Source organism: Pyrus communis, chromosome 5, assembly GCF_963583255.1.
Source record: "Pyrus communis chromosome 5, drPyrComm1.1, whole genome shotgun sequence".
Lineage (NCBI taxonomy): Eukaryota > Viridiplantae > Streptophyta > Magnoliopsida > Rosales > Rosaceae > Pyrus > Pyrus communis.
In genome coordinates, this window is record NC_084807.1 from 4,591,897 (window position 1) to 4,617,912 (window position 26,016).

At 36.2% G+C, this 26,016-nt stretch overlaps 4 protein-coding genes across 4 annotated transcripts; 3 read left to right on the top strand and 1 right to left on the bottom strand.

Annotated features, from left to right (window-relative positions):
* Positions 1-997: 997 nt before the first annotated feature.
* On the top strand, positions 998-1,498 carry LOC137733613 (uncharacterized). The gene has a single exon (XM_068472746.1). The coding sequence runs from the start codon at positions 998-1,000 to the stop codon at positions 1,496-1,498; it is 501 nt and encodes a 166-aa protein (XP_068328847.1).
* A 3,069-nt stretch (positions 1,499-4,567) lies between these two features.
* On the top strand, positions 4,568-5,074 carry LOC137733617 (uncharacterized). The gene has a single exon (XM_068472753.1). The coding sequence runs from the start codon at positions 4,568-4,570 to the stop codon at positions 5,072-5,074; it is 507 nt and encodes a 168-aa protein (XP_068328854.1).
* Positions 5,075-14,224: 9,150 nt separating this feature from the next.
* Positions 14,225-19,324, top strand: LOC137735660 (putative RING-H2 finger protein ATL61). Its single transcript, XM_068475106.1, has 3 exons — positions 14,225-14,856; positions 15,665-15,762; positions 18,481-19,324. The coding sequence occupies exons 1-3, from the start codon at positions 14,698-14,700 to the stop codon at positions 18,866-18,868; spliced, it is 645 nt and encodes a 214-aa protein (XP_068331207.1). The 5' UTR covers positions 14,225-14,697; the 3' UTR covers positions 18,869-19,324.
* A 4,572-nt stretch (positions 19,325-23,896) lies between these two features.
* On the bottom strand, positions 23,897-25,755 carry LOC137734699 (cytochrome P450 77A3-like). Its single transcript, XM_068473960.1, has one exon. It carries the CDS (start codon positions 25,617-25,619, stop codon positions 24,075-24,077), a length of 1,545 nt encoding a protein of 514 aa, XP_068330061.1. The 5' UTR covers positions 25,620-25,755; the 3' UTR covers positions 23,897-24,074.
* Between the last annotated feature and the right edge of the window lie 261 nt (positions 25,756-26,016).

Sequence of the window (26,016 nt, forward strand, 5' to 3'; positions counted from 1 at the left end):
ACAATATACTTGTATATAAATACTCAACGTGTAAGATTATTTTCTAATGAATGAAAACATATTTTATCTAATATCCCATTTATCAATACTAACTGAAATTTATTTTAATATCTTAACAACCATCCAACGGCTTAGTACACAAAGTCGAATACTGCAAAATCTAGTCCAACCACATAGACATTGACTCCAAAGGTGTAGTGAATGAAACCACATCTAGACCAAGTTGCTGTGGCAATCTAAGAGATTAATCAGATGTAGTGACTATGGATGCAAAATAATTTAGAGAACTTTTTGAAGTTATTCAGTTAAATGTTGATGTGCTAAGTCAATTTTGACTTCGTAATTGAGGTTTTGTTCTTACCAAAACAAAGGCTGCATTTTTCTTTTGACTAAATTCCACCACAACAAAACTACGCTCCTCTAACAATTTGGTCCAAATCTAACTTAGACAAAGTTCTTAGCAGTTTCCTCAGACACACCAAGCCGTGGGACCAAAGAAAGCTATCACACCAACAACCAGTCTAACGATGGCTTCTCTTTTTCAAGCGACTCACTTTTTCGAGAACACGACTAAGGTGACCAAGGTCCTAAGACAGCCCCTCTTAGGCCCCATGATCGAGAAGTTGACTGGTTGATAGTTTTGATCAAGCCTAAATGTGCGGCCATGATTTGACTTTCATACATTGTGTGTCTCCCCATCCAAAAATTATCTAGAAATGAATTAATCAGCTACGCGTAGCTTAATTAATTAGTTAATTGGCATGACAAAGTCATGGCTTAATTAGAAATCTTGAACTTAGTCAACTAATAGAGATTCTCAACGCCTATATATATGTGCACAAACGCGCATCAACATTATCCAAAACATAAACGCTTTCAAACACATTTAGATCGATCAATTTGCTATTCAAATTAAAAGTTCAGCTAGCCAACCATGAAACACAACAGCTCAATCTCCCCTCTTTGTATCTAGCAATATCAATTTATCGGTTGTTCCATGGAGAAGCCAGAAGGATATCCACAAGTAGATGATATTGCCACATGTAACGAGCCATCAAGTGCAAGCACTTCGTTTTTCGGAACCAAGAACGACATGTCACTGCTCGAGAGCGGCCTACTCCGGAGAAATGTTGGTGACATAGGTGACACTTACTACAGATTTCAGTCAAAAATTGGCAAATCAGTTGATCCAAGGTTGCTAGCGCTGGTGGAATTCTTTAGAGAACTTTACTTTCGAAGAGTTGAACTATTCAATAGAATATTTCCGGGGGTTCAGGATAAATTAACTATTGTGCCTAAGAAATTGGGTGTGGCATTAGCTCAAATGAAATCGGATCAAACCAAAGCACATCGGACAATGCAACGGAGTCTAAGTATTGGTTCGCCGCGTGATTTCAAAAGAAGAGAATCCGAAATGAGGCTTCAGCGATTCAAGGTCAGGACTATCGTTGTAGATGATGTCGTTGATCAAACTGCTAAACCCGGTGGTTCCAAGTGATCAATGGCCTGCAGAAGGATCGTTGTGGTGGAGAATGTATTCACTTTTTGATGGGATATTATTCTTTTGTATAGAAAAACAATGAATAATGAGGTGAACCATTTTGACCAAAAAAGAATGAGGTGAACATATAATTAAACCATATTTTGTAATGATTGATTTATTTCTTTAATGATAGAATAAATCTAACCATTAAACGCACGCCACTGAATTTTGTTAATTAATTAATTTCTTTAATTGAAACATTTCTTTGAAAAAATAATCATTAAAGAAATAAATCAATAGTGCTAAACCATCAACCATAACCTCCGATGATTTGTTTTGTTTTTTTTGTTTTTTTTTTTTTTGTCTTGAAAAAAAAAATGAAGGATATCGTGACAGTACCTATCTAACATTTTACATCCTATAGTTGAGAATAAGTGTTTTTTAACAATAGCGCTTGAATCACTTGGAAGTGAGAGATCTTATGTTCGAATCTCGTGAATGGCGAGTTTGATACCAAATTAGGTTGCACATAGTGTGGTTTAGCTAAACTTTCCCTTCCCTTAGTATAAAAATATCAATGTACTCAAAAAAAAAAAAAAAAAAACAATATCACTTAAATTTTCCACCTTACTATATAATAGCACGCATTAGCCACTCAGTACTACGGTCTAGTGATATTCCTCTTCATTTGTAAGTAAGAGATCTTAGGTTCAATTTTTGCCATAGGTGAATTTGAACCAAATTATTGTTAGTCCATTATAAGGCTAAGCCCACCGCCTCTCCCTTAGTGTAGAAAATATCGTTTGTTCAAAAAAAAAAAATAGCACGCATTAATTGGAGATTATCAAGGGAATGTTTCAGTTCAACTTAATGAGTTTAGTATATCCTTCATATGTCGTATCTATCTATACTATTATTAATGTGTTATGGGATACCTTATGTTCAAAAAATTGTAAATTGATTTTTTTCAAAAATTAAAATACATAGAACCACTTAGTACTATCATATTATGGTTTACTGTGGTAGGATACCTCTTATATTATATTCGATTCTCGTCAAAGATAAAATATAATATATTAGGATGCAAATATCTAAATTTGATATTTTTAGATACTTTTTCTTACCCTTTGAAGTAATATTGTAGGTATTAAAAAATGATAAGGTATTGTCACTTAGTGCTACGATCTAGTGGTATTTGAACCACAATATTGCTATTTGCTAGCCCATTGTGAGAAATCTTAAATTCGATTTTCACTGAAGGTGAATTTGAACCACATTATTTTTAGCCCATTGTGAGGCTTAGCCCACTCTCCCACTCTCTTAGTATAGATAATATTGTATGTTAAAAAACATGATAAGGTACTAGTGTGTTAATGATACATGTAGATCCCTACAACAATTTGTTTGACCATACTTATTACAAATTTTATAGTATTAATGATACATTATCTTTTCGTTTTTGGTTTTTCTTGAACGGTCGCTGGTTTCGAATGTATTAAATACGAAACTGTTTTTTCAAATTCTAACCTATAATATTGAAAGTGATTGAATCACCTGCTTAGTTAATTACGAAGTTCATAAGAGTTTTGGCGTATAAATAAACTAGCTCGCAAAACTCAATCCAAGAAATTAGTCAAATGCAATTGGTGCTCCAAGTATTATGGCTAAGATGAGTATTAATTATCTTCTGGTGATTTTGATCTTTGCGAGTCCATTTGGGGTTATTTTTGCAGTCCCAACTGCCGAGTCTTCAAATTTGCTGACTTTGGATGAATGTAGAAAATATCTCTCCGTCAAGTGTGAGTTGGAAGTGAGCAAAAGTATTTTTAAAGAGGCTGTTGTAAGTGATGGTTGTTGCTATCTTCTTGTGTCTCTGGGTAAGCAATGTCACGACCTGTTCGTCAACGAGGCAATTGCTTCTAGGCCCAATGTCGACAAATCTCAAGCGTTGGCTATGAGTAAACAAATCTGGGAACAATGTCTTGCATCTATAGCTCCCCCAACGAGGAAACACTAAGCCCAACTCTATATTTCATCCATATGCTTATCTGAAAGAGTGTTTCTTTTTGTAGTGAATGTTGTTGTCTGCACTCTTGAATGATCATCTTGTACTCTTCTTATGTGTGTTTGCTTTTAATTCTACTCCTCACTTATTTTTCTGTGTGCTTAGTGTGTGAAATATATATATATATATATATATATATATATATATATATTTTAGTTGATTCATCACTATTCGTTTCCTTTCTCCATTTAACTTTGATGGCATGTTTACCAAACGGGATTGAAGTGAGAAGAAACGGAATCACACCCTCCCAATGCATTCGAGCGTTTACTAGGATTCACGGAATGAGAAAGTAAGTGGAGTCCATTTAAAATACATATGCATATGTAGTATTCAGGTTCTGATGATAAATAGGGTAGTGAACGTCACCATCACTTAAGGGTGATGAGCAAAAATATGTATTAAGAGACCGTGAAAGAATTTGAACCCGAGATGTAATAGTTAGAGAGCAAGTCCCTAACACAATCCACCTTAGGCGTAATTGAATTATGTTTTAGTTGAGTTTATAAAACACCAAAAGAAAATTGTGATGCCACGCCAATGAGCAGCTTGAAGATTGGTTCTTCTTCTCAATTTTGCAAGTTATCCATTTTTCCAAGAAACGTGTATATATACATTACATCATGAACAGTTGTGCAGAGTCGTATGATGATACGGCAGCCCAAATTAGGCCCCATGATCAAGTGGATTAGCAGTCTTTGGTTTTGATCAAACCCAAATATGTGGCCATGATTTGGTCAATTTCGTGTCTCCCAATCCAAAAATATGTCTAGAACCCAATCAGCTACGCGTAGCCTAGTTGGCATGGAGACAAAGTCATGGCTTGCTTTGAAATCTTGAACTAGTTTCCTAAACCTAAACCCTATATATATGATTACCCCATCCAAAACCAAAGATAAATCCCACGGAAAGCACATTGAGATCAATCAATTTGCTGAAAAGAATTTGCAGAAAACCCTAATACACAACTCAACCCCATTCTCTTTTACATATATTTTCGAAGATCGATTGTTACATCCATGGAGAGGCCGGAAGGATATCCCCAAGTAGATGATATTGCTACATATACAGAGTCATCGAGCACGAGCACTTCATTTTTGGGCACCAAGAATGATATGTCACAGCTCGAAAGCGGCCTACTTCGAAGAAATGTTAGCGACTTAGGCAACAGTTACTACAGATTCCAATCCCAAGTTGGAAAGTCTGTTGATCCAAAGTTGTTGGCGTTGGTAGAGTTTTTCAGAGAACTTTATTTTCGAAGGCTGGAACTGTTCAAGAAAATATTTCCGGGGGTTCAAGATAAGTTTCTTGAGGTGCCAAAGAAATTGCATGTGATATTAGCTCAAGTGAAACGGGATGAAACCAAACTAGCTCGAACTATGCAACGGAGTCTGAGCGTTGGTTCACCGCGGGATTTCAAGGGAGGGGAATCGGAACTTAGGCTCGAGCGATTCAAGGTGAGGACTATTGATACAGGCGATGGTGTTGTACAAGGTGGCCTGCAGGGTGGTAAACTGGCCAAATGATCTGGTGGTTTCCAATAGGGGAAACAGGAAGGAAGACACCAAAAAATGGAATTGTCAATGGTTTTGTATTTTTGGAGAATATTTTGACATTTTGATAGGATGTTCTTTAATTAGTACAGATAAGGATGATCAATAATGGGGTGCTGGCGAAATAAGATATTCTTTTATTTGTTTTTTTTATTGTTTTTATGTTTTTGAGGTTTGTTAGTTGTTACCGAATTTGTGTACCTAAAAATGTAAATAGGTTTTTTAAATATTTTTCTTGTACAATAATAATGTAATAATCTTGTATGTTCGCCTCTACAAATAGACGAATATTCAAAATTTACAAATACTATATATTGTTGTTAGTCGTCAATCTTCATAACTTGTCTTCAATCTTCATAACTTAATATACGGATTTTCTGAAGATGTATGTGATAATGATATAAGTTGTATATAAATTTACATGCAAAGGTTGGTTTCAAGTTGTCTAGTGAAATGGGTTTGAATGACTGATATTTTTTTTTACGTGGTAAAACTCCACATATAACTATAGAAGGAGGAAAATTCACGGGGATACAACCGGTTATTGAATCCACCAAAAAAAAAAGTGGGGTGTGTGGATATCACACCCCAAAAAAAAAAGGACTTGTACAAGACTTAGTGGCGGAGCCAAAATTTTAGGTGAGGGGAGACCTCACATAAATGTTAAAAAGAATTAAATAAAGAGAATTGTTATTACACTCCGAAATTCTCATTCTCATTTTGCACTCTAAACTTTCTATATTTGGGAAGAAAAAGACATGCTTGGAGCTGTGAGCTAATTAAATTTTTTGAGTCTCTAAATGTTTTTCTTATGTTGAAGTCAACCTTCCAATATTCTCAAGTCAATATAGAAAGTAATTAATAAAAAATTAAAGAAGATTAAGAGAAATTAACCTTTCAATATCAAGTCAATGAAAAATGCTAGGGATACTATGTTTTTAGACTATATTTTGGAAACCACATGATGTGGCCCCATTGACGATTGGATTCCTTATTTAGTGATTTAAAGAAGTAGTCCAACCATTAATTGCTATATAATCATGTGGTCTCAAAATATGCATGGCTCAAGTTGACGCTATCTCTAGCATCACCCCAATTCAATATAGAATAGATTGAGAATTTTTGAATAAATGAGAAGAATGGATTGGGAATTTGGTGAACAAAATATATAAAATTTCAAGAAGCGGAGGAGGAAACACTCAAAGTTTATTATTCTTCAATTGGCAATGTAAAGAATATTTTTTTGAAACTAAACTAGACTTTAGATTTTAATTTTAAGAGTTATTGATTTGTTTATAAAATAAGATTGTAAAATTATTTTTAGGATGAGTGCGGTTGGGATTGAAAAGAAAAGAGACATCTTATTTAACTATTGGTGAATAGAAACTAAAAAATTTGTGTAAACTAAAAGAAGTATAATATTTTTTTTAATAAAAGAAGTATAATATTAAGTTTATCCAAAAAAAAAAACATATATATATATATATATAATACATAATTATTTGGAAAGGTTAGTTAGTGAATCCTTAGTGAGAGTAGGCCTAGGCCTATGATGGCCTTAGAATGCCTCTGGCCTGACAAGACTTAACAAGACAGACACTTATTGCACTTGAAGTTCTCACTTATACTTTTTTCTTGTAGCATGACGTCCTTCCTTTGCTCTCTTTTGGATGAACACAACGCGCTCAGCAAGTCCTCCTCACGAGCAAAGAGATTGCACATAGCTTCATCACACAAATGCACACGGCATCTTCACACAGATGAATGACATGTAAGGTATGAAGTGTTTCACTAAGATCACTCTTCTAACCTAGCACTCCAGAACTATGCTTTAAAACCTTGTATGATCAAATCTTATTGCCAATCAAAGAGGAACATCCTCTACACATAACCAAATAGTTGGAAGGCATGTGAATCCTATAATCTAGTTTAGACCAATTAACCTGATAAGCATGTTAGCTAAACTAGTTTGTTTAAACTAAGTTATAACCCCCAGAACTATACTGAGACAAAAAAAATTAGAGCATTACATATCACATAAATAACATCTTGTGAATCTAGTTTAATTAATTGTGAGAACATGGGGATAACTTTTGCGTCATTGGTCGTAGTTTTTTTGTTTGCAGTAACAGCAAGGTGTGGCATGAAGTAATAGTGGCAGTGCTTAGTGGTGGTGATGGTAAATAGCGGTGGCAGAACAGTATAGCAATGGAGATGGTGGCGATGAAGAAATTGAAGAGGTGTAGTTGCAACGATGGTGGCAACATGTAGCCGGGTAGGGTGATGGTGTTGATGTTGGCAGAAGGTGATGGAGACGGAACACTTTCTAGGTTTGCTTTAGAATTGGTTTGGCCCCAAGTTTGTTCACACAAGACTTTGGTTTTCCTACTACATGGTGTCTAAGCGAGAGCGAGTATGAAGTGCGCCGCTGGCTGAAGCGAGGCTAACGATGGCAGGTACCCAATCAGAGGATCTAATTGGAAATTTGAAAGAGAGATACTGATATAATGTGTGTGTCTATATATATATATAGTGGTTTACTACCAGGGCTTGCTCCGTCGGATTCATGGAGATGAATGTGCAAAGGAATTGCTCCGTCGCATACAAACCTCTGTGCTTTCATATCCATGCTTTCTTTTTTTCCGTCTCAAAAATCTGTCTCTCAAACAGCGTCTTTCGGCTTCAGTGGAAACTGAGAGACTGAGTTCCGTTGACTCACCAGAAAGACCACCAAAATCAATTGGACTCAATCCCTGTTAGAATCCGAGCTATACAACTACACAACTAAGTCTAACAGAATTTGAAACAAATAGTCTGAAAGATTTTGAAGATGAAATCAGAGAGAGAGGAAAACACACAGAGCACGTTCTGAAACAACTATCTTTGTATTTCTTGCTGAGCAGTGTAGCTCGAAGAGTCACTTAACTGGTAGGTGAGAGACAGAGAGACATATCCTCAATTCAATCTCAACCAACCATTACAACCTATCTTAAGATCAAGACACTTGTCAAATGATAAGCCCTATGAGACTTAATCAACACATCACAGATTTACACAATAGCTCAGCCTATGAGCTGAGACATAACACACATAACAACCTTATAATATGTTTTAATCAGCTTAACAACTTACATACTAACACTCCCCTTTAAGTTGTGAACTGATTTCACCCCAAGAAGATTTCTCAAGTAAGTGAACTGCTCCCTTGCCAATGCTTTTGTAAAGATATCTGCTAGTTGCTCCTTAGTAGGACAATGAATCAAATCAATTACTCCTTGCTGCAATGCTTCCTTTATGAAGTGATATCTTCTGTTTATATGCTTGGTTTTCTGATGAAAGATGGGATTCTTGGTGATGGCTATGGCTGATGTATTGTCACAATTCATTGGTGTTGCAACAGTTTGCATTTCACCAAAATCCTCTAGAACAAATCTCAACCAAGTAGCTTGTGCTGTTGCTTCAGAAGCACTGATATACTCTGCTTCAGCTGTAGATAATGCAACACATTGTTGCTTGACTGAAGACCAAGAGAAAATCCCATTTCCAAAAGTAAAAGCATACCCGGATGTGCTTTTCATATCATCCTCTGAGCCACTCCAGTCACTGTCACAGTATCCCATTAAGAGTGTTCCTTCACCTTTCTTGTATTCCAAACCAAAATCAAGAGTTCCTTGAACATATCTCAATACTCTCTTTGCTGTTCCATAGTGCTTGTTAGTAGGACAATGCATAAACCGAGCTAAGAGACAGGCAGCATACATTATATCGGGCCTAGTTGCTGTGAGATACAGCAGACTACCTACAATCTGTCTATACTGAGCTTCATCTGCATTTCCACTTCCATCTTCTTTTCTCAGTTTATCACTTGGAACCAAAGGAGTATGTACTAATTTGCAATTCTGTAATCCGAATTTCTTCAAAAGAGATAAGGCATAATTTCTCTGATGAATGAAGATACACTCCTCAGTTTGGATCACTCCCATTCCAAGAAAGTGATGTAACAGACCAAGATCTGTCATCTCATACTTATGCATCATCTCAGCTTTAAAACCATCCATTAACTCTTGAAAATTTCCAGTGTATATAATGTCATTGACATAGATGGATACTATGATCAAATCTGTGTCTCCCTTGTACTTGGTGTACAGAGTTGCCTCACTGATGCTTTTCTTAAATCCACAGAGCATTAGATATGAATCTATTCCACCATACCAGGCCCTAGGTGCCTGTTTTAGACCATACAAGGCTTTATGTAATCTGTAAACCTTTTCTTCCTCTCCCTGCACCACAAACCCATATGGCTGTTCAACATATACTTCCTCTTCTAATACTCCATTCAGAAAAGCTGACTTCACATCTAGTTGAAATAACTTCCATTTATTCTTTGCTGCCAGTGCAATCAGCGTTCTAACAGTGTCTAACCTTGCAACAGGTGCAAAAGTCTCATTAAAATCAATCCCAGGCTTTTGTGCATAGCCTTTTGCAACAAGTCTAGCCTTGTTCTTCTGCACTGTTCCATCCAAATTCAGCTTTGTTTTATACACCCATTTTACCTCAATCACAGGCTTATTTGAAGGTCTTCTCACCAACTCCCATGTCGGATTTTTCTCAATCATATTCATTTCATCCTGCATTGCCTTTTTCCAAGCTGCATCCTGTGCAGCTTCATCAAATGATTCAGGTTCAACAATACATAAATGACACCTCTCATAGATCTCACTCAAGTTCCTATACCTCAGTGGAGTATTATCATACTGAGGTGAGACCAGTGAACTACTTGACTCACAAATAGCAGTAACTGAAGGACTTCCAGCTTGAATTTGAGACCCATCAGATTCTTCTTGTGCATGAACATCAGTCAACTCATCAATTCTATCAAACTCTGAAGATTCAACTGCAGATAAAGGAATACAAACTTCCTTGACTTTGTTTTTCTCCCAGTCCCATCTATCATTCTCATCAAAAATTACATCTCGAGATAACAGAACCTTTTGAGTTAAAGGATTCAGTATCATATACCCCTTTTCACAAGTGCCATATCCAATAAACACACCCATAACACTTGTTTCTTCTAATTTGTGTCTTAGATTCCCTGGAATAAGTGAATAACAAACTGAACCAAACACTTTCAAGTGTTTAACCCCAGGTTTTCTTCCACTAAACTTCTCAAAAGGTGTAGTGTTCTTCACTGCTTTTGTAGGACTCCTGTTTAGCAGATAAACAGATGTGTTTACTGCTTCACACCAGAGACTGTATGGAAGTTCTTTCTCAAAGATCATGCATTTTGCCATCTCCACAATTGTCCTGTTTTTCCTTTCTGCTACTCCATTTTGCTGTGGAGAGTATGCAATTGTGAGCTGTCTTTCTATCCCCAAGTCTTCACAGAATTTGCCAAACTCGTTTGAGTTGAACTCTCCTCCTCTATCTGTTCTTAGCTTCTTAACATGATATCCACTTTGAAGCTCAACCATGGCTTTAAATTTCTTAAACACATAGAAAGCCTCAGATTTGTTTCTCAAGAAGTATACCCAGCACATTCTTGAATAGTCATCTATAAATGTAATGAAGTATCGATTGCCACTCAAACTTGATGTTTGCATGGGACCACACACATCTGAGTGTATTAGCTCAAGTGGTTCCTTTGCTCTCCACATTGATTCTTTGGGAAATGGTTCCCTGTGATTTTTCCCCAGTGCACAACTTTGACACACAGTTTCACTGTCTTGGATTTCAGGCAGCCCCAAAACCATCTCTTGACTCTGTAACAGTTTGAGACTTCTGAAATTTAAGTGACCAAACCTCTTGTGCCAAAGTCTAACACACTCATGCACATTTGTCCTCAATGCAAACTCTTTGTTTGTGTTGAGAAATAAAGGAAAACATCTGTTTCCTTTCTGCTTCACACTGACCACCAGATTTTGTAAGGATCTATCATCAAACACATCCACTTTGTAATCTCCAAATAAAAGAAAGTAACCGTGCTCAGTCATTTGTCCCACACTTAACAGATTTTCTGCAAGACCAGGTACTAACATAACTTCTTTTATATATCTTCGACCCTTTACAGTTTCAATGATCAGTGTACCCTTCCCTTCAACTTCAACCAAAACTCCAGTGCCAACTTGGACTTTGGCTTTCACTTTCCTATCAATATCAACAAGTAAGTCTTCTCTGGATGTCATATGATTACTACATCCACTATCTATATACCATTCATCACTTATCTTCCTCACTTCTCCAGAATGATTTGCATAAAACAAATTTCCAGTTTCTTCAACCTGATTAGCAAAGTTCACATGCTGCACAACCTTGTTCATATTACAATACCTTGCAATATGCCCAATTTTGTTGCACTTGTGACACTTAACTTTGTTTTTAAGCCAACACTCTCCATAGTGAAGTTTATCACAAAATTTACACTTATCCCCAGTGTTGTTTGCCTCATTCTTCACAGTGAATCCACCCTTATTACTCCAATCACCCTTGGTACTCCATTGTTTCTCTTTTGGCTTAAAATTCTTGTGATATTTGTTACTGTTTGGCTGACCAGTGAACCTATTAGACTTCGGAACAAATTTCAAACTAGCAAATGCTTTCTCCATACTACTCTCTCCATGTCTATCCAACCTTTGTTCATACCCCTTCAAAATAGCTACAACATCCTGTGCATCTATGGTGTCTAAATCCTTAGTATTCTCTATCACAGCTGCAATACTATCATAGGACTTAGGTAAACTAATTAACAATTTCTGAACAATTCTTTGATTACTCAGATCCTCACCATAGCTCTTCATTTGATTAATCAGATCAAACAATTTAGCAATATACACAGAAAGAGATTCACTATCATTCATGCGAGTGTATTCAAAATCTCGCCTAAGACCTTGAAGTTTCACAGATCTTACTTGTTTATCACCAACAAACTCTTGTTTCATAATATCCCACGCAGCCTTCGCACTTTCCTGAGTTGCGATCCTCGGGAAAATTTGATCTGAAACTGCACCTTGAATAATACCGAGTGCCCTAGCATCCTTAACGACATTCTCACGCAACAGCTTCCTCTCCGCCTCTGTGAGTTCCTCGTCATTCGCCGGAGCTCTGTACCCACTCTCTACCATATTCCACAGCTTATACGAGCGAAAAATGGTCTTCATTTTGATTTGCCAGAAATCAAAATTCTCGCCATTGAAAACTGGAGCCCGAAGTTCTCCTCCTCCAGATCCAGCCATCCTAGACACTCAGATCACTGCAATAAGCTTTTGCTGTGAATCCGAGCTCACCCACTCGTAGAAACAACGCCCAGAAGTTTAGATCGAACTCGGCTCTGACGCCATGTTAGAATCCGAGCTATACAACTACACAACTAAGTCTAACAGAATTTGAAACAAATAGTCTGAAAGATTTTGAAGATGAAATCAGAGAGAGAGGAAAACACACAGAGCACGTTCTGAAACAACTATCTTTGTATTTCTTGCTGAGCAGTGTAGCTCGAAGAGTCACTTAACTGGTAGGTGAGAGACAGAGAGACATATCCTCAATTCAATCTCAACCAACCATTACAACCTATCTTAAGATCAAGACACTTGTCAAATGATAAGCCCTATGAGACTTAATCAACACATCACAGATTTACACAATAGCTCAGCCTATGAGCTGAGACATAACACACATAACAACCTTATAAAATGTTTTAATCAGCTTAACAACTTACATACTAACAATCCCGTCCGTCCGTTGGCAACGACCGTAATGGTCTAGTTAACAAGATCAGAACATCTTTTCTCACAAAATCAACTACTGGTGGAGATACAGTTTTGCCTCTATTTGTTCTTGCTGGCCCATTTGAGACAAAAACAAGTTCGGATACGGACGATGGGTTGTACAAGTCGAATGAGGATTCATTTTGTCATGATTCTGAAAATCTTTAAATCGTGTCATTCATTGTATGTCGTACGGTAAGAAATCATTTTAAATATTTTTATTTTAAATTAAATATAAATAGTACATGACGAAAACTGACCACACAATATAAGATAAACAGATACGATTTGAGAATTCTCGTTTCCTCATAAAGAGGATAAATTTTTAATTACGACAGGAACACGAGTGGTACACCACATGTTTTTATGTAAGTGGTGAGAAATTTTATTTTTTAAGTTATTAACTTTTTAACACACATATCACATCATTTATATAACGACACGTAATGTATCACCCTGTGTGACGGTCACATTGAAAAATCTCTCTATAAAAAGGGTCAAGAATAGAACCTCTTGGATAGAAGTCAAAGATTCTGCAAGTGTGACTTGTGGGGCCATTTTATAATTACAAATATGTTTATTTATTCACGTAGCACAAATTTTATAGGACCATCGACTATCTTTGTATGCATATAATGAAAGAATTGAGGAAAATTGTAATAAATGTACGGAATTAAAATAAATTAATAAATAAATGTATAAAATTGAAATGTTTTAAAAATATACGAGATTACGATTGAACGTAAACATGAGGGGATTTTTAAAAGAACACGTTCAGCAATTCAATGATAATAGGAACTTCTACTCAGATTTCTTTATGTTCGAATTACACAGTTTTGTGTTTATAATCAAAACCGTTCATATCATATATCACTTTGTAAACATCATTTTTGCAAAAAATGAATTAAAACTAAGGTTGTTTAGTCAATCTATTGTAACAAATACTAAGCAGTTTGTAATGTTTTTATCAATTCTATTCATCTATTTGTATACAAGTTTTAATTTATTTTCACAAATATAATTTTTATAAAGTAATTTATAATATAAACGATATCGATCATAAATACAAAGTTATATAAATCGGCAATAAATAATTTTGAGTATGAACTCTTACTCATTTGTAGTTAGATATTTATTCTTTTTAAAATGTAGTTTACCCATAAAATACTCTCTACATCTGAACCTTTAAAATTTCATTCCATCTATTTTGACTCTTTAAAAGTTATGATAAATTTTTTACCATTAATGAAATTTTAAAGATCTGAATCACTTAGCTGGTGGAATAGTTTCAGTCCAGAGAAGATCTCTTCTCAAGAAGATGTTCACTTAAGATTCTATTTGTACAGTCATTACTGATTAGGGACTGAAGTGAGTACCAAATCTTAATCCAACTCCGAAAACCTGGATTTGATTTGGATCTGAGCAGCAAATCCCTCCTTCCGTACACCGTATCCCTCCCTTTTTTGGGTGATTCTAGTCACATGGGCTTCCTCAGTCCTGGCTCTGCTCAAACCCTCCATGACTTCGGTCCTCTGGCCTCTTCCCCCCAACACCAATACAATTCCCTCCTTCCGCTTTCTCCACTCCCACACCCTAATTGATCTTTGAGCTGTCCTGTCCATGACAATTGGCTCAACCCAAGCAGCAGCAGCATTAGTACCTGCTGCTACTCCAGCAGTACAAAACCCATATCTCACAATTTTCACTACCTCAGTGGAATATCCTACCCAATTCAGTGTATATGAGAGGGACTAAGCGGTGCTGATTTTTTTATATGAGTAATTTTTGAGCTGGTTGTGAATTTGGGTAAATTGGACAAACCCCATATATAAAGTGATGATATCTTCAGGGATAAACCTGGTGATGACGGTGATTGGGTTCGCGGTAAGCACCATGTTCATAGTGTTCGTGTGTACCAGGCTTGTCTGTGCTCGGATTCACCTCAGTGTATCTAGACGGTCCTTCCCCATAGCTTCCAGATCTGATCTCAATATTGTATGTTTCTTCCCCTTCCAGTTCTTTAGTTTTGATTTGTTTTCTGAAATGGATTGTTCGTTTATCAGTAATTAGCTTTGATTTTACTCTTATTAGGATAAAAGCATCTGGGATTTTCCATTGGAAATGAATAAAAAATTTCTTGGCGTCATTGTTATTGGTTTCACTTCTGTTCTTATTTAGTTATTGTGCGTTTTTTTTCATAATACGTAGTTCTCATCGTTTTCTACATTGAACAAGGTTCTTGGCTTTTAGTTTTTAAAAAAAATTGGCGGGATGGTCCCCGAGCTTTAGTCTAGTTCAAGCTTTGGTTCCTGAACTAAAAGTACTCGAGTATTGGTCAAGAACTTGTCACAAAGTGCAACAATGGTCCTTTAACTTCTTAATTTTCCCCTTTAATCTCTTTATTTTGGATGGAAGTTCTAAAGGTTTTACTCAAAAGGACAATCGCTCAACTTTGTGACAACTTCAGGACCAATACTCACTGACTTTTAGTTCAAGGGACCAAAGCTCCAAGCTTCTCTTAGTTTTATGCACAATATTTATTTTCAACTTTTTTTTTTTTTTTCCCTGACTTCCTGAGTTTAGTTTATCATTTTGAATTGATAGTTAGTGTTGTACCATTCAGACATTTTAATATATGTTTTTGGTCTTTGTATATCTCTTGACTTATTCTGGTGAATCACATAAAACATATACAAACAGGCCTATACATGTGCAAATTTTCTTTCTTTTTATTAAACAAACTTATGTGGATACGCATCTTTGACCATGAATTTAAATGGTTCTTCACTTAATTCGTGTACAGCTGGAACGGGGATTGCATGGCGTTGAACCTGTAGTAATAGCCAACTTTCCAACAAAGAAGTACAACGATGCATTTTTTTCAGCTGTAGAAGATGCTCAGTATGTTATTTCTTCAATTCTTCTATTCCTCACTTTAATTTCTGTTTGCAGTTTTTCTCATTTGATTGATTGTAATATGCAAATGTTTGCGAGGTATATGATTTTCACTGTTCTGAACTTGAGTTCATTATTTCCAATTTTCCATAATATTTGGTATAGGTAATTGTAATAGTGAGGATTTGGAGTTCGGATTCTCAACCATATTTGTCTTATAATTTGTTTAGTATTGGAATTTGAAAAGACCCGGGAAAGGGGTAGAGGGAAGGATTTCCAGTGGTAACTGGTGAGTGTGTGTGGGTCATAAATCAAATAATTGATAGGTTCTCATTACGGATGGAGATTCATTTGGTAAGGTTTTAGGAATATAGACATACAGGTAGCGATCATTCTGAGCCCTGGAAGAGTATTTCCAAGTAGTGCCATGTTCTGTGTGAGGAGTTCTGGGGCATGGAAGTATGTGAATGCACTAATTTATCTAGCGGGTCTTGAAAGGTTATTACCCAAAAAAAAAAACAGCTTTTCTTTGAAATTTGACCAGTACTCTTAGGAGACTCTTTTAGTACGTCTGCGTTTTACTGCTATTCCTTGCCATAAATATCTTTTATATTTGTACTTTGATCACAAATTTTTAATATTCATGGTGATAAAATTTAATGCTGTTCTGGTTACCACACTAGTCGTTCTAAAGTTTCTCATTAGGAGATACTGCAGAATCTACCAATTCCAGGATGTAAAGTGTTTGGACCTTTGAGAGTTGCAGATATCAAGTACTTTGGATAATACTGATATCCTCTTTCCATACCTAAATGATGATAATGTTTTTTAGAAGCACGCCCCTTTTATTCTCTTTTTGTCCGTTACATAATTCACCATTTTAGTCTTCAATAGACTTCCACAATGCAACAAAATCAAGTAATACCCTTTGAAACCTTTTCTTTGAGTAGCCTTACAGATGAGAATTCAAATAATGTGGTTCAAGTGTCCATTGCCAAGTTTTGGCTAACTAGTTGTCTAGTCCTATTAGAGAGAATTTAATTATGTATCTTGGTACATTGTTCCTTTTATCCGTAGCTTTTTATGTTAGACTGATGGACAGTTGTGTGTGTACAAGACACAAGTGGAATGATATTGGTTAGAGTGTAATTTGATGATGGAAGTTGGCTCTTTCATTTTCTCTGGTCATTTGTCTTTTGTCCATTGAGAAAGAAGTACCAGGATCTTGGTTGCTCCTAGTTCTAATTCAAAAGGTTGGAGCTACTAGGTGTTAATTCTTTTCCAATGCGGCTGGTTAAGTCTTAGCATAGATGCCACATACCCTGTTTTTCTCCTGGAGAAATTTAGATTTGTTCTGGACTGTGGAATACATGGGTTTAAAATCTAATGAGAATTTATATGTCTGGTGAGTAATTTTCTCGTAAAAAGACTTCTTTTTTTTTTTTTGTATAATTTGAGAGAGGTTGATATGTCCTCAAGCTTGGAGGGTCAGTGAATATATAAGAATGAAGTTTACGCTAGGTGCTTGTCCACTTCAATCTTGTATAGCCTCTGATTCATCCTGGGCTGTATTCAGTGTGTGGTCATAGATCATTTTCTTGTATTTCTAAAAGCCAGTGGCTACTTATTTAGTGTTCCAAAAAGTATTTTAAGAAGTAATTGATCAGTGTAATTATTTCTATCTTCATGTACGCTTAGAGCTGTTGCCCTCGTGATTTCTGATATCAAATTTACTTTGTATATAGTGAAGCATCTAACACGTACATAAAATGAGTGTAGAAGAGATGAGAATGCTTCGTTGGATGTTTGGGCACACGAGAAATGATAGGATTAGGAATGAGGATATCCGAGGTAAAGTAGAAGTAGCCGAGATTGAAGGAAAGATGAGAGAAAATCGGTTAAGGTGGTTTGAACATATGAAGCAAAGGCCTACTGACGCTTTCGTTAGAAGATGTGATTACGAGACAGAGGTTCAAGGCCGAAGGGGTAGAGGAAGAACTAGGAAGACTTGGAAAGAGACTCTAAGAAAAGACTTGGAGTAATTGGATCTAACGGAAGACATGGCACAGATCCAAGCACAATGACATTCTAGGATTCATACAACCGACCCCACTTAGTAGGATAAGGCTTTGTTGTTGTTCTTAAGTAGTGCAGTGTTTTCGTTCTGATGCAATGTAGGCATATTTAGAGGGCTATATAACATTTCACAGTTCTTTTGGAACTCTCTTATTTTGCAAGTTTTAAACAATCTGGAAAATGCACTGCTCCTGCAGTAAAAGTATCCTTGTTAATGCCTGACAATGTAAATCGACCAAAATAATAGTTCTTTGAGTCCGAGGCAGTATCCTGCTATCCTGAATAAGTTCTCTTCCCATTTTTTGTACTTTGATGGTTCCTTAATCTGATTAAGTTAATCCTTTCATTTCAATGTTCCGCTGATATGTAAGGATTCTCTTTTCGGCCGAGTCAAGCCTGCTGTTTATTTCTTTAATGAGGACAAGCTTGCAATTTGTTTATTCTGGTATCTCGATAGCATGGTTCAGAAATTCTCTCTCTTAACTCTGTAGCTTTAGTGGTTAAAAGAAAAGAGAAAAGCAATAAGAATCAAATGAATAATTTTGTCATATTCACCTATAATCTTGGCACTTTACAACAATTTCAAACATGTTATCTCGTAATCCTTGCATTTTTCTTATGAAATTTGATTTTTCTTTTATTTTGTAGATGCACTGTTTGCCTTGCGGAATACCATGGTGATGATGTATTGCGGATCCTCCCCTACTGTGAACACTCCTTCCATGTGACCTGTATAGACATATGGCTTCAGCAGCATTCCACATGTCCTGTTTGTAGAATATCATTGCGCGAGTTTCCTGAGATAAAACGCCTCATGCAACCCTTGTCTTGTTCGGCTATTCGATCTCATTATGGTACAGAGTCCTTCAATACCCTTTCTTATCGCTATCTCTTGAATAGTCGCGCATCAAGAACTCATGAAAACCATGGTATGGACCCCATTCAAGAAGATCATGCAGCATCAGATGGTGATGTAACAGATGCCAGGGAGAATAGCTCCCCCTTAACTGAGAGTAATCAGATCTCTAAGGACTAGGGAAATAAGCATTTAGAAAGCCCATCAAACCCGCAGACACATTGGTGCCTTTGAATTCAAGATACATCCGCTTAATACGTCTGATTGGGCAGCGATGGAGAATGGCTATGTCGTAAAAGTTTGTAAGTAAATGCCATTGTTACCTTCTCTTAGGAAGTTGGTTGTTGGGTCTTCTGCTTGCTGTGTATAAAATCGTTTTGATTTAATCGTCTTTTTTTCTTTTTCTTTTTTCGATTTTAGGGTGGCTGGTGTTGGGCAGTTTTGTTAGATCAGTTGTAAAAGTAGAAGTAGATAAAGGTGCGGGAGGTTATGTATTTAACTTGTATGCCCCTTACCGTCAACTCTTTGCCATGTAAATGGAGAGAAGGGATGTGTTTGAGCACTCTCCCCTTTTATCTTGGGACTTAATGAAGCTTGAGAAGGGTCTAAGCGGTAAAATGGGATTAAGATAATGATTTAGAGCCAAAATTTGATCTCAATTTCAACTTTACGCTCTTTTTAATACAAGCGATATTAAGTGAAGTGGATTGGAACGTAGAATCTCAGATGCACAGATAAACACTTTTAATCACTCACTTGCCCAGCTTCTTTTTATGAGATGTTTCTGTTTTTTTTCTTTCCATTGGGTTGAGTACACAGAAGAATCAAGGAACAAATATTTCGGTAAGAAAATGAGATTATGAGACATAAACTCAGAGTAAAAAGGGTAAAAAAAAATAGAGTAAGAATTAGGAAGACTTGAACGTAGAGTTTAAGTAATGACATGGAGTACTTAGGGCTAATGGAAGACTTGGTGTAAAACTAAGTACAATGACGTTTTAGGAATCATACAGTCGTTCCCGCTTAGTGAGATAATTTTGTTGTTGTTGTGGACTAAGTACATCCCAGAAGAATCAAAGGACAAATGGAAAATTGCAGAAGAAGAAGAAGACGGGGATCGTGGAAATCACTATATTGATTTTCCTCAACCCAAATCCAATGTATCTCAAATCTTTGCACCCAAATATAGATGTGGCCTCTTTATGACCTACAGTCATTGATTGACACACATTAAATTTATGACAACAAAGTTAATAAAAATTAAGCTTATAAACACGTGTTTGTCAATCATTAGACTACAGATAAACCACGCTTATATTTTTGGATGCAAAAAATTTGATATCAATCCAATTTAGCTTTTGTACCTTCGCGCCACATCGAAAGATTTAAATTTGCTCATAAATGTAAACCTAACCAGGAGTTGACATTTTTGTTTCAGAAAACATATTCATAAGCAGAGGCTTTTGAATGCACTGCTTCCTGCTGCTGGTGCAAGTACACAGAGTTCGTTAGTAGTTAGCAAAGGACAAAAATTGTCTACCCTTTCACTTCTGGTGCCCTTTCGTGCCTTCTTATTTTGTGTGGTTACGATTAAGCCACGTCAACATTTTATATTGTTTTTTATAGAGATAATAAGACAAAAATGAATAGTAATATAAAATATTGACGTAATTTAACCATTACCACATAAATAGGAAAGCACGGGAGGGCATCGGAAATGGGAGGGCAAACAATCTTTGTCACGCATTGGCAGAGAGAGTAAACTAATGCTGTAAATGTTTGTACGTGTAAATGGATGACATTGAATTTTGGAAAAAAAGAAAATTTAAGTTTTGTGTCAGCCAGCAATTTTGGTTGAGTTTTATGACTGAGAAAATTATAGTAATGGTCCTTCAATCTTAATTGAATTGGAGTAATAATCTTTTCAACTAAAAATTTGTGACTGTTGGTCCCTTAACTCATCAAAACGTGCATCTATATTCTTTTTCGTCAATTCTGTTAGAACTTTTGTCAAAATAAGTAACGTGCCATACACGTAAAGCTGAATCAAGGGGCAATTATGAAAAACCAAAATGAGAAACTTGTAGCAATAATCCCTCAACTTTAACCCAATTTGAGCAATAATTCCTTAACTTTGACCTAATTGTAGCAATGGTACTTCCACGATGATTCATTTTTTACGGAAGTTCTTATAAGTTGACAAAGAGGATCATAGTTGCACGTTTAAATGAGTTAAGGGACCAATGGTCTCAGATTTTTAGTTGAGGAACCAACGCTCTAATTGAAAGATCATTGCTACAATTTTCTTTATATGATAGGCTCCAACTTTTTTTTTAAGAAAACATTGTCAATTTTAAGAATTAACAGGGATATTAGGAAATTTGGAAAGTTTTGTGAGAGGCTCTTAAGGGGAGTTATGAAGCTATCCTACACAATAGGCTATTCATAATAATTCAATATTGAACTCACTAGTCACAGTAGTTAAAAATCTGGCGTCTCATTCTTAAGTGAAGATGAAGTGAAACAATTTTCAAGAAAACACTTTTTTTCGCATTATCTTTGAAAACTCAAAAGAGATCCAGGATTATTTAATTGTCATGATACCAAAATTTAATATACATAAAATACATATAAGAGAACTGTTTTTAGTATTTCTAACAACTCATTTACAAATTTTTTTTTCTTCTAAAGATGAGTTCAAGGTTATTTTTTAAGGTCAGACAACAGTTCACTATTATTTATAGAATTATACAAATAAATCAGAAGAAAGCACCAATTCTCAATAAATAAGAATGCAACAAGTTCATTACATATAAAGACTGAGGCAAGTGTTACTTGCGAAGCGAATCCCTACATAATTTTTCAGTTTTTTCGAAACATTTCGTACATAACAAGCTATAATATAAATAGAACAAGAATGTTACATGTGGTTTAATTTTATAATAAATAAAATGTTGAGTTTCTCTCTTGTATTATGGATTTGAAGCTTGCACAACCTCTTAATTATTTTAATAATTTCAAACTTTCACACCACCTACCGTAATAATAATAAAATTGGATACATTAAAAGGAAAATTAATGAAAGTGGTTTGAAAACTTTGAGTTTTAAGTTTTAACGATAAAGACAAAATAAATGGTAAAGTAAATAATACCAAGTTTGACTTTTTAATGTAAAAATATGATTAAAGTGAATAATATCGTGAATTTTTCGTTAAAACTCTCTATATTAAATCTCTTAAGATACAAAGTACAAATGATGACTCAAGGCAGATTTTCCAAGATTGAATATCGACACATATCCACATAAAAAGCCACCCAAATTGTTCGGCTTTTGAATGCCACAATGCAGACATATTGGCATGATGGTGGTCCATATGGGCGAGGCTGTCTGCTCTTCCACTTTCGATGTCATTTTGTATTTTTTTGTTTATTTAGTCACGATTAAATCATATCAATATTTTATATTAATATTTATTTTTATCTTATTATTTTTATAAAAAAATAATATAAAATATTAACGTGATTTAATCGTGATCACATAAAACAAAATGGTATGGAAAAGCAGACCATCCTCGTCCGGTCAATATTCCACCTCCACTCGTACTACTGCTGTAAAATCACTCCGCCCTCGTCAAATCCTCGATCCATGGGAACAAAGGAAGTCAAAGAATTCTAGCTAAATTTTCCATGTAATTTCACTTGATTAAACATTTAAACTAACATCGTATTTAATGAAATGTCTAAACTTTCAACTTGGTTTAGTTTTGTGTGCTATAATCCTTTAGCTTTGTCCCTAAAATAGATGGTTTCGATTATCCTATTGCATTGACGGATGAGGATTGAGAATTTTTAGTATACTCGGAACATCATCATATAATATTATTATTTCTCTTAAAAATGAGAAGTTCATTCATATTATTATACATGAAATAGTATATCACATAACAAGTATCCTAATAGCACATAAAAATTCCTTGTAAATGAGAAGAAAAAAGTAAAGAGCAGTAAGTAGATGTACAAAAAAGAAAGTAATTAGTGTTTCTAATTACGTTAGTTTTAGTTCACAATAACAAATTTCTACTCAATGTTTTTATATTAAATATTTTGTTTTTGTATTTGTATCCTAAGGTCTTCATGAAACGAGGTTACGCTTGACCATAGCCAATCTTGCCATGATCTCGGACCAGGTCTCACAATTCGATCGACATGATCGTACAACAATTGCATTATTGTTAATATATTTTGATTATAAGATCATTAATAAGTACGTAAACGATTCATATTTCAAGTGATTGAACTCATTTACGTTTGCACTTGAAATCTTGAGTTCAGTGAGTCCCACGTATTATGATAAAGCTCATTTAGGCAAGATATATATACATATATATATATATATGTATGTATATCAAGTGTCGCATTCAGTTGAGAAGTGTGACTTTGCGGTCAAGAACAACATTCATGGGGGTCACATGGGATTCATCAACGGGTAGCTAGCTAGCTGAAATTCTATGGAATGGGAGGAAACAACACACAATATATAGTTAGTTACTTCTTCAAAAAGTTATAGTACGTAGCAACTGGCCATACCACGGCACATGATTGCTTTAATGTACCTAAAAATGCAGGTCGACTCAAACATGCAGTTTGTTAAATTTAACCACTTTTAACTAGTACTAATCCTCCATAATAATTAAATAATTACAATCCTAATTAGAGTGGGACTCACGCCAACAAGAATTACACCATATGTATATACAAGACTTTTTCCACAATACTTGACACACAAGCAACTTAATTAAGATTACAAAGGAATTTAAATGTCTTAGCTAGAGTACGAGAGAATTTTACATCTTAATTAGAGCTGATTTATCTCGTAAACAATGATTAACCATACTGGTCCGATTTACCTATCACAGAAAAACTGAATTAAAGTAACGAAATCTTAGAAACCAATGTAGAGAATCGATGAGTAGAAGTGAAAACTTATCATGTATTGTAGATTACTACTGATCATGATCGATGCTAAAAACATATTTTATATTTTATATTTGCATAAAGCAAAATTTGAAGCTAAATTCTGTTGAAATATACAGAGTTCATGGACACCCAATATTTGTCTAATTCTTTTACTTCCATCTAAATTTTTGGATCAAGATTTTACCCTCTCCATTCCCAAGCGTAAAATCCATTATTTCCATGACATAATACTAAAGAATAACCAAAACATAAAAAAATTTAAATGAAAATAAAAACAAAAAAAATGCATAATACAAATATTAAAAAAAAAAAAAAAAAAAAAAAAAAAAAAACAAAGATCTACATATAACAAACCCGATCGATTTATCCGTACTACATCAAAACCAAATAGATTTTTCCACCTAATTAATCAGATTCTAGGCTTGATCATAGCTCTTAGAGTGTTCTTCATCACCACAGTGAACTCCAATTTCCCAGCAAAATCTATTTTCTCACCAGCCGGGTAAGCACTCCACTCGAACTCCTGCACCATCCTCGCCAGCATTAGATGAACATGCACCGTCGCCATCCCCAACCCCGGGCATATCCTTCTCCCGACCCCGAACGGCATCATTTTAACTCCGGTCACTCCGGTTATATCAGCCTCCTCCCGGCCGGACACAAACCGGTCGGGATCAAACTTTTCCGGGGTGGACCAAATTTTCGAGTCCTCCGATATGCCGGGCAAGTAAATCTCCACATTCACATCCGTCGGTATATCGTACCCGGCCAAAGTAGTCGGCTCAGTTACTGCATGGGTTAATGAAAAGTAGGTAGGAGGGTGCTTTCGTAAAAGCTCCTTTACTACAGCTTGCAAGTAGGGCATCTTCTCCACATCTTTCTCGTCAACTTTTCTGTCGCCCACAGTCGCCTTAACTTCTTGGTACAGCTTCTCTTGAACGTTCGGATTTGTTATGAGCTGAGCGATTCCCCATTCGAGAGCCGTGGCTGTCGTGTCGGTGCCGCCGTTTAGAAACTCCGAGCAAAGCGTGACCAATTCAGCATGCGAAGGCGAAGATTTTCGTCCCTCCACTTTGAGATCGAACAAAGTGTCGAGGTAGGAGAACGACGTCGCTTTGAGATCCGAACCTGGGTTCTCGAGGGCACGGCGACGTCGTTCGATGAACGGGACAATGTACTGAATCTGCTTGTTTCTCACTTCCAAAGCCCTATTCCTCTGCTTGGAGAAAAAGGGGCTTAAAATCGGCAAATAATCGTCGATTCTGGGGTCGAGCACGATTAAAACCATTTTCATCATCTGATCTATTTTCTCCACGGTCTCCTCGTCCATCACGATCCCGAAACACATTGCCAAAAGGATACAAAACACGGCAAACCGCGCGTTTTTGAGGACCGAAACTACGCCGTTGTTGGCCTTGGCCTCGTCATTAATCCGCTTGATGAGTGTGTCCATGGCATTTTCTCGAACACTTCGGAACTCCTTGAGGCGGGTGGAGCTTAGCATGTTCTGGACCATGTTCCGCCGCAGGGACCGCCACACAGGGCCGTAGATTGAGGCGTTGACGGTGAACTTATTGCAGCTAAAGATAGTTCGGGTGGGGTTCTCTCTGGGTCGGGTCGCGAAGACGACCCCCTTCTCGATCAAGGCTTCGTGGACAAGTTTGGCGTCGCTGAGGATGATCATGGTTCGGGTACCCATTTTGAGAGTGAAAATGGGGCCGTACTTTTTCCGGAGATCGTCGGCATACTCGAAGAATTGTTTTCCGGAGCGGGCAAATTGGAAGAGGTTGCCGACGATCGGCCATCCCGGCGGACCAGGAGGGAGGTTGGGGTGCTTGGATTTGGACTTCTGGGTGAACACGAAGATCAACCCAGAAACGAGAAACGCAAAGAGGGTGAAAAAAAGGTGGTAGTAAGAAGAAAGAGAAGCAGAGGAGAAGGAGAAAGCAGCCATTGATGAATACACGGAAGGGTTTGAGTGTGAGGAAGAGAGAGATGCGTATAAATGGGCAAAGCTTGAAATTGCAGGTGGGATCAATAAAGGCTCGTTCCTACTACTTTGAAGGGTTTCTTGCACTTTCAGTGGCAGAGCAGTGTGGTTGGTGGTGGGTGTAGATTGTTAAATGCTACCTCCCAAGCTGGCGATCAACATCATTTAATTTTAATATTTTTATTAATTAAAACATTTCAATAATCTTAAATAAAAGAAATAGAACTTGTCCAATTCATCTATCATCTAAGATGGTAAAAAAATATAATATAAAATTATGATAAAAATAACATTACTCAAATTTAACAGTGATATAAAGTACGGGCAACTACTCCATTAATTTGGACAACTATTTTTATCA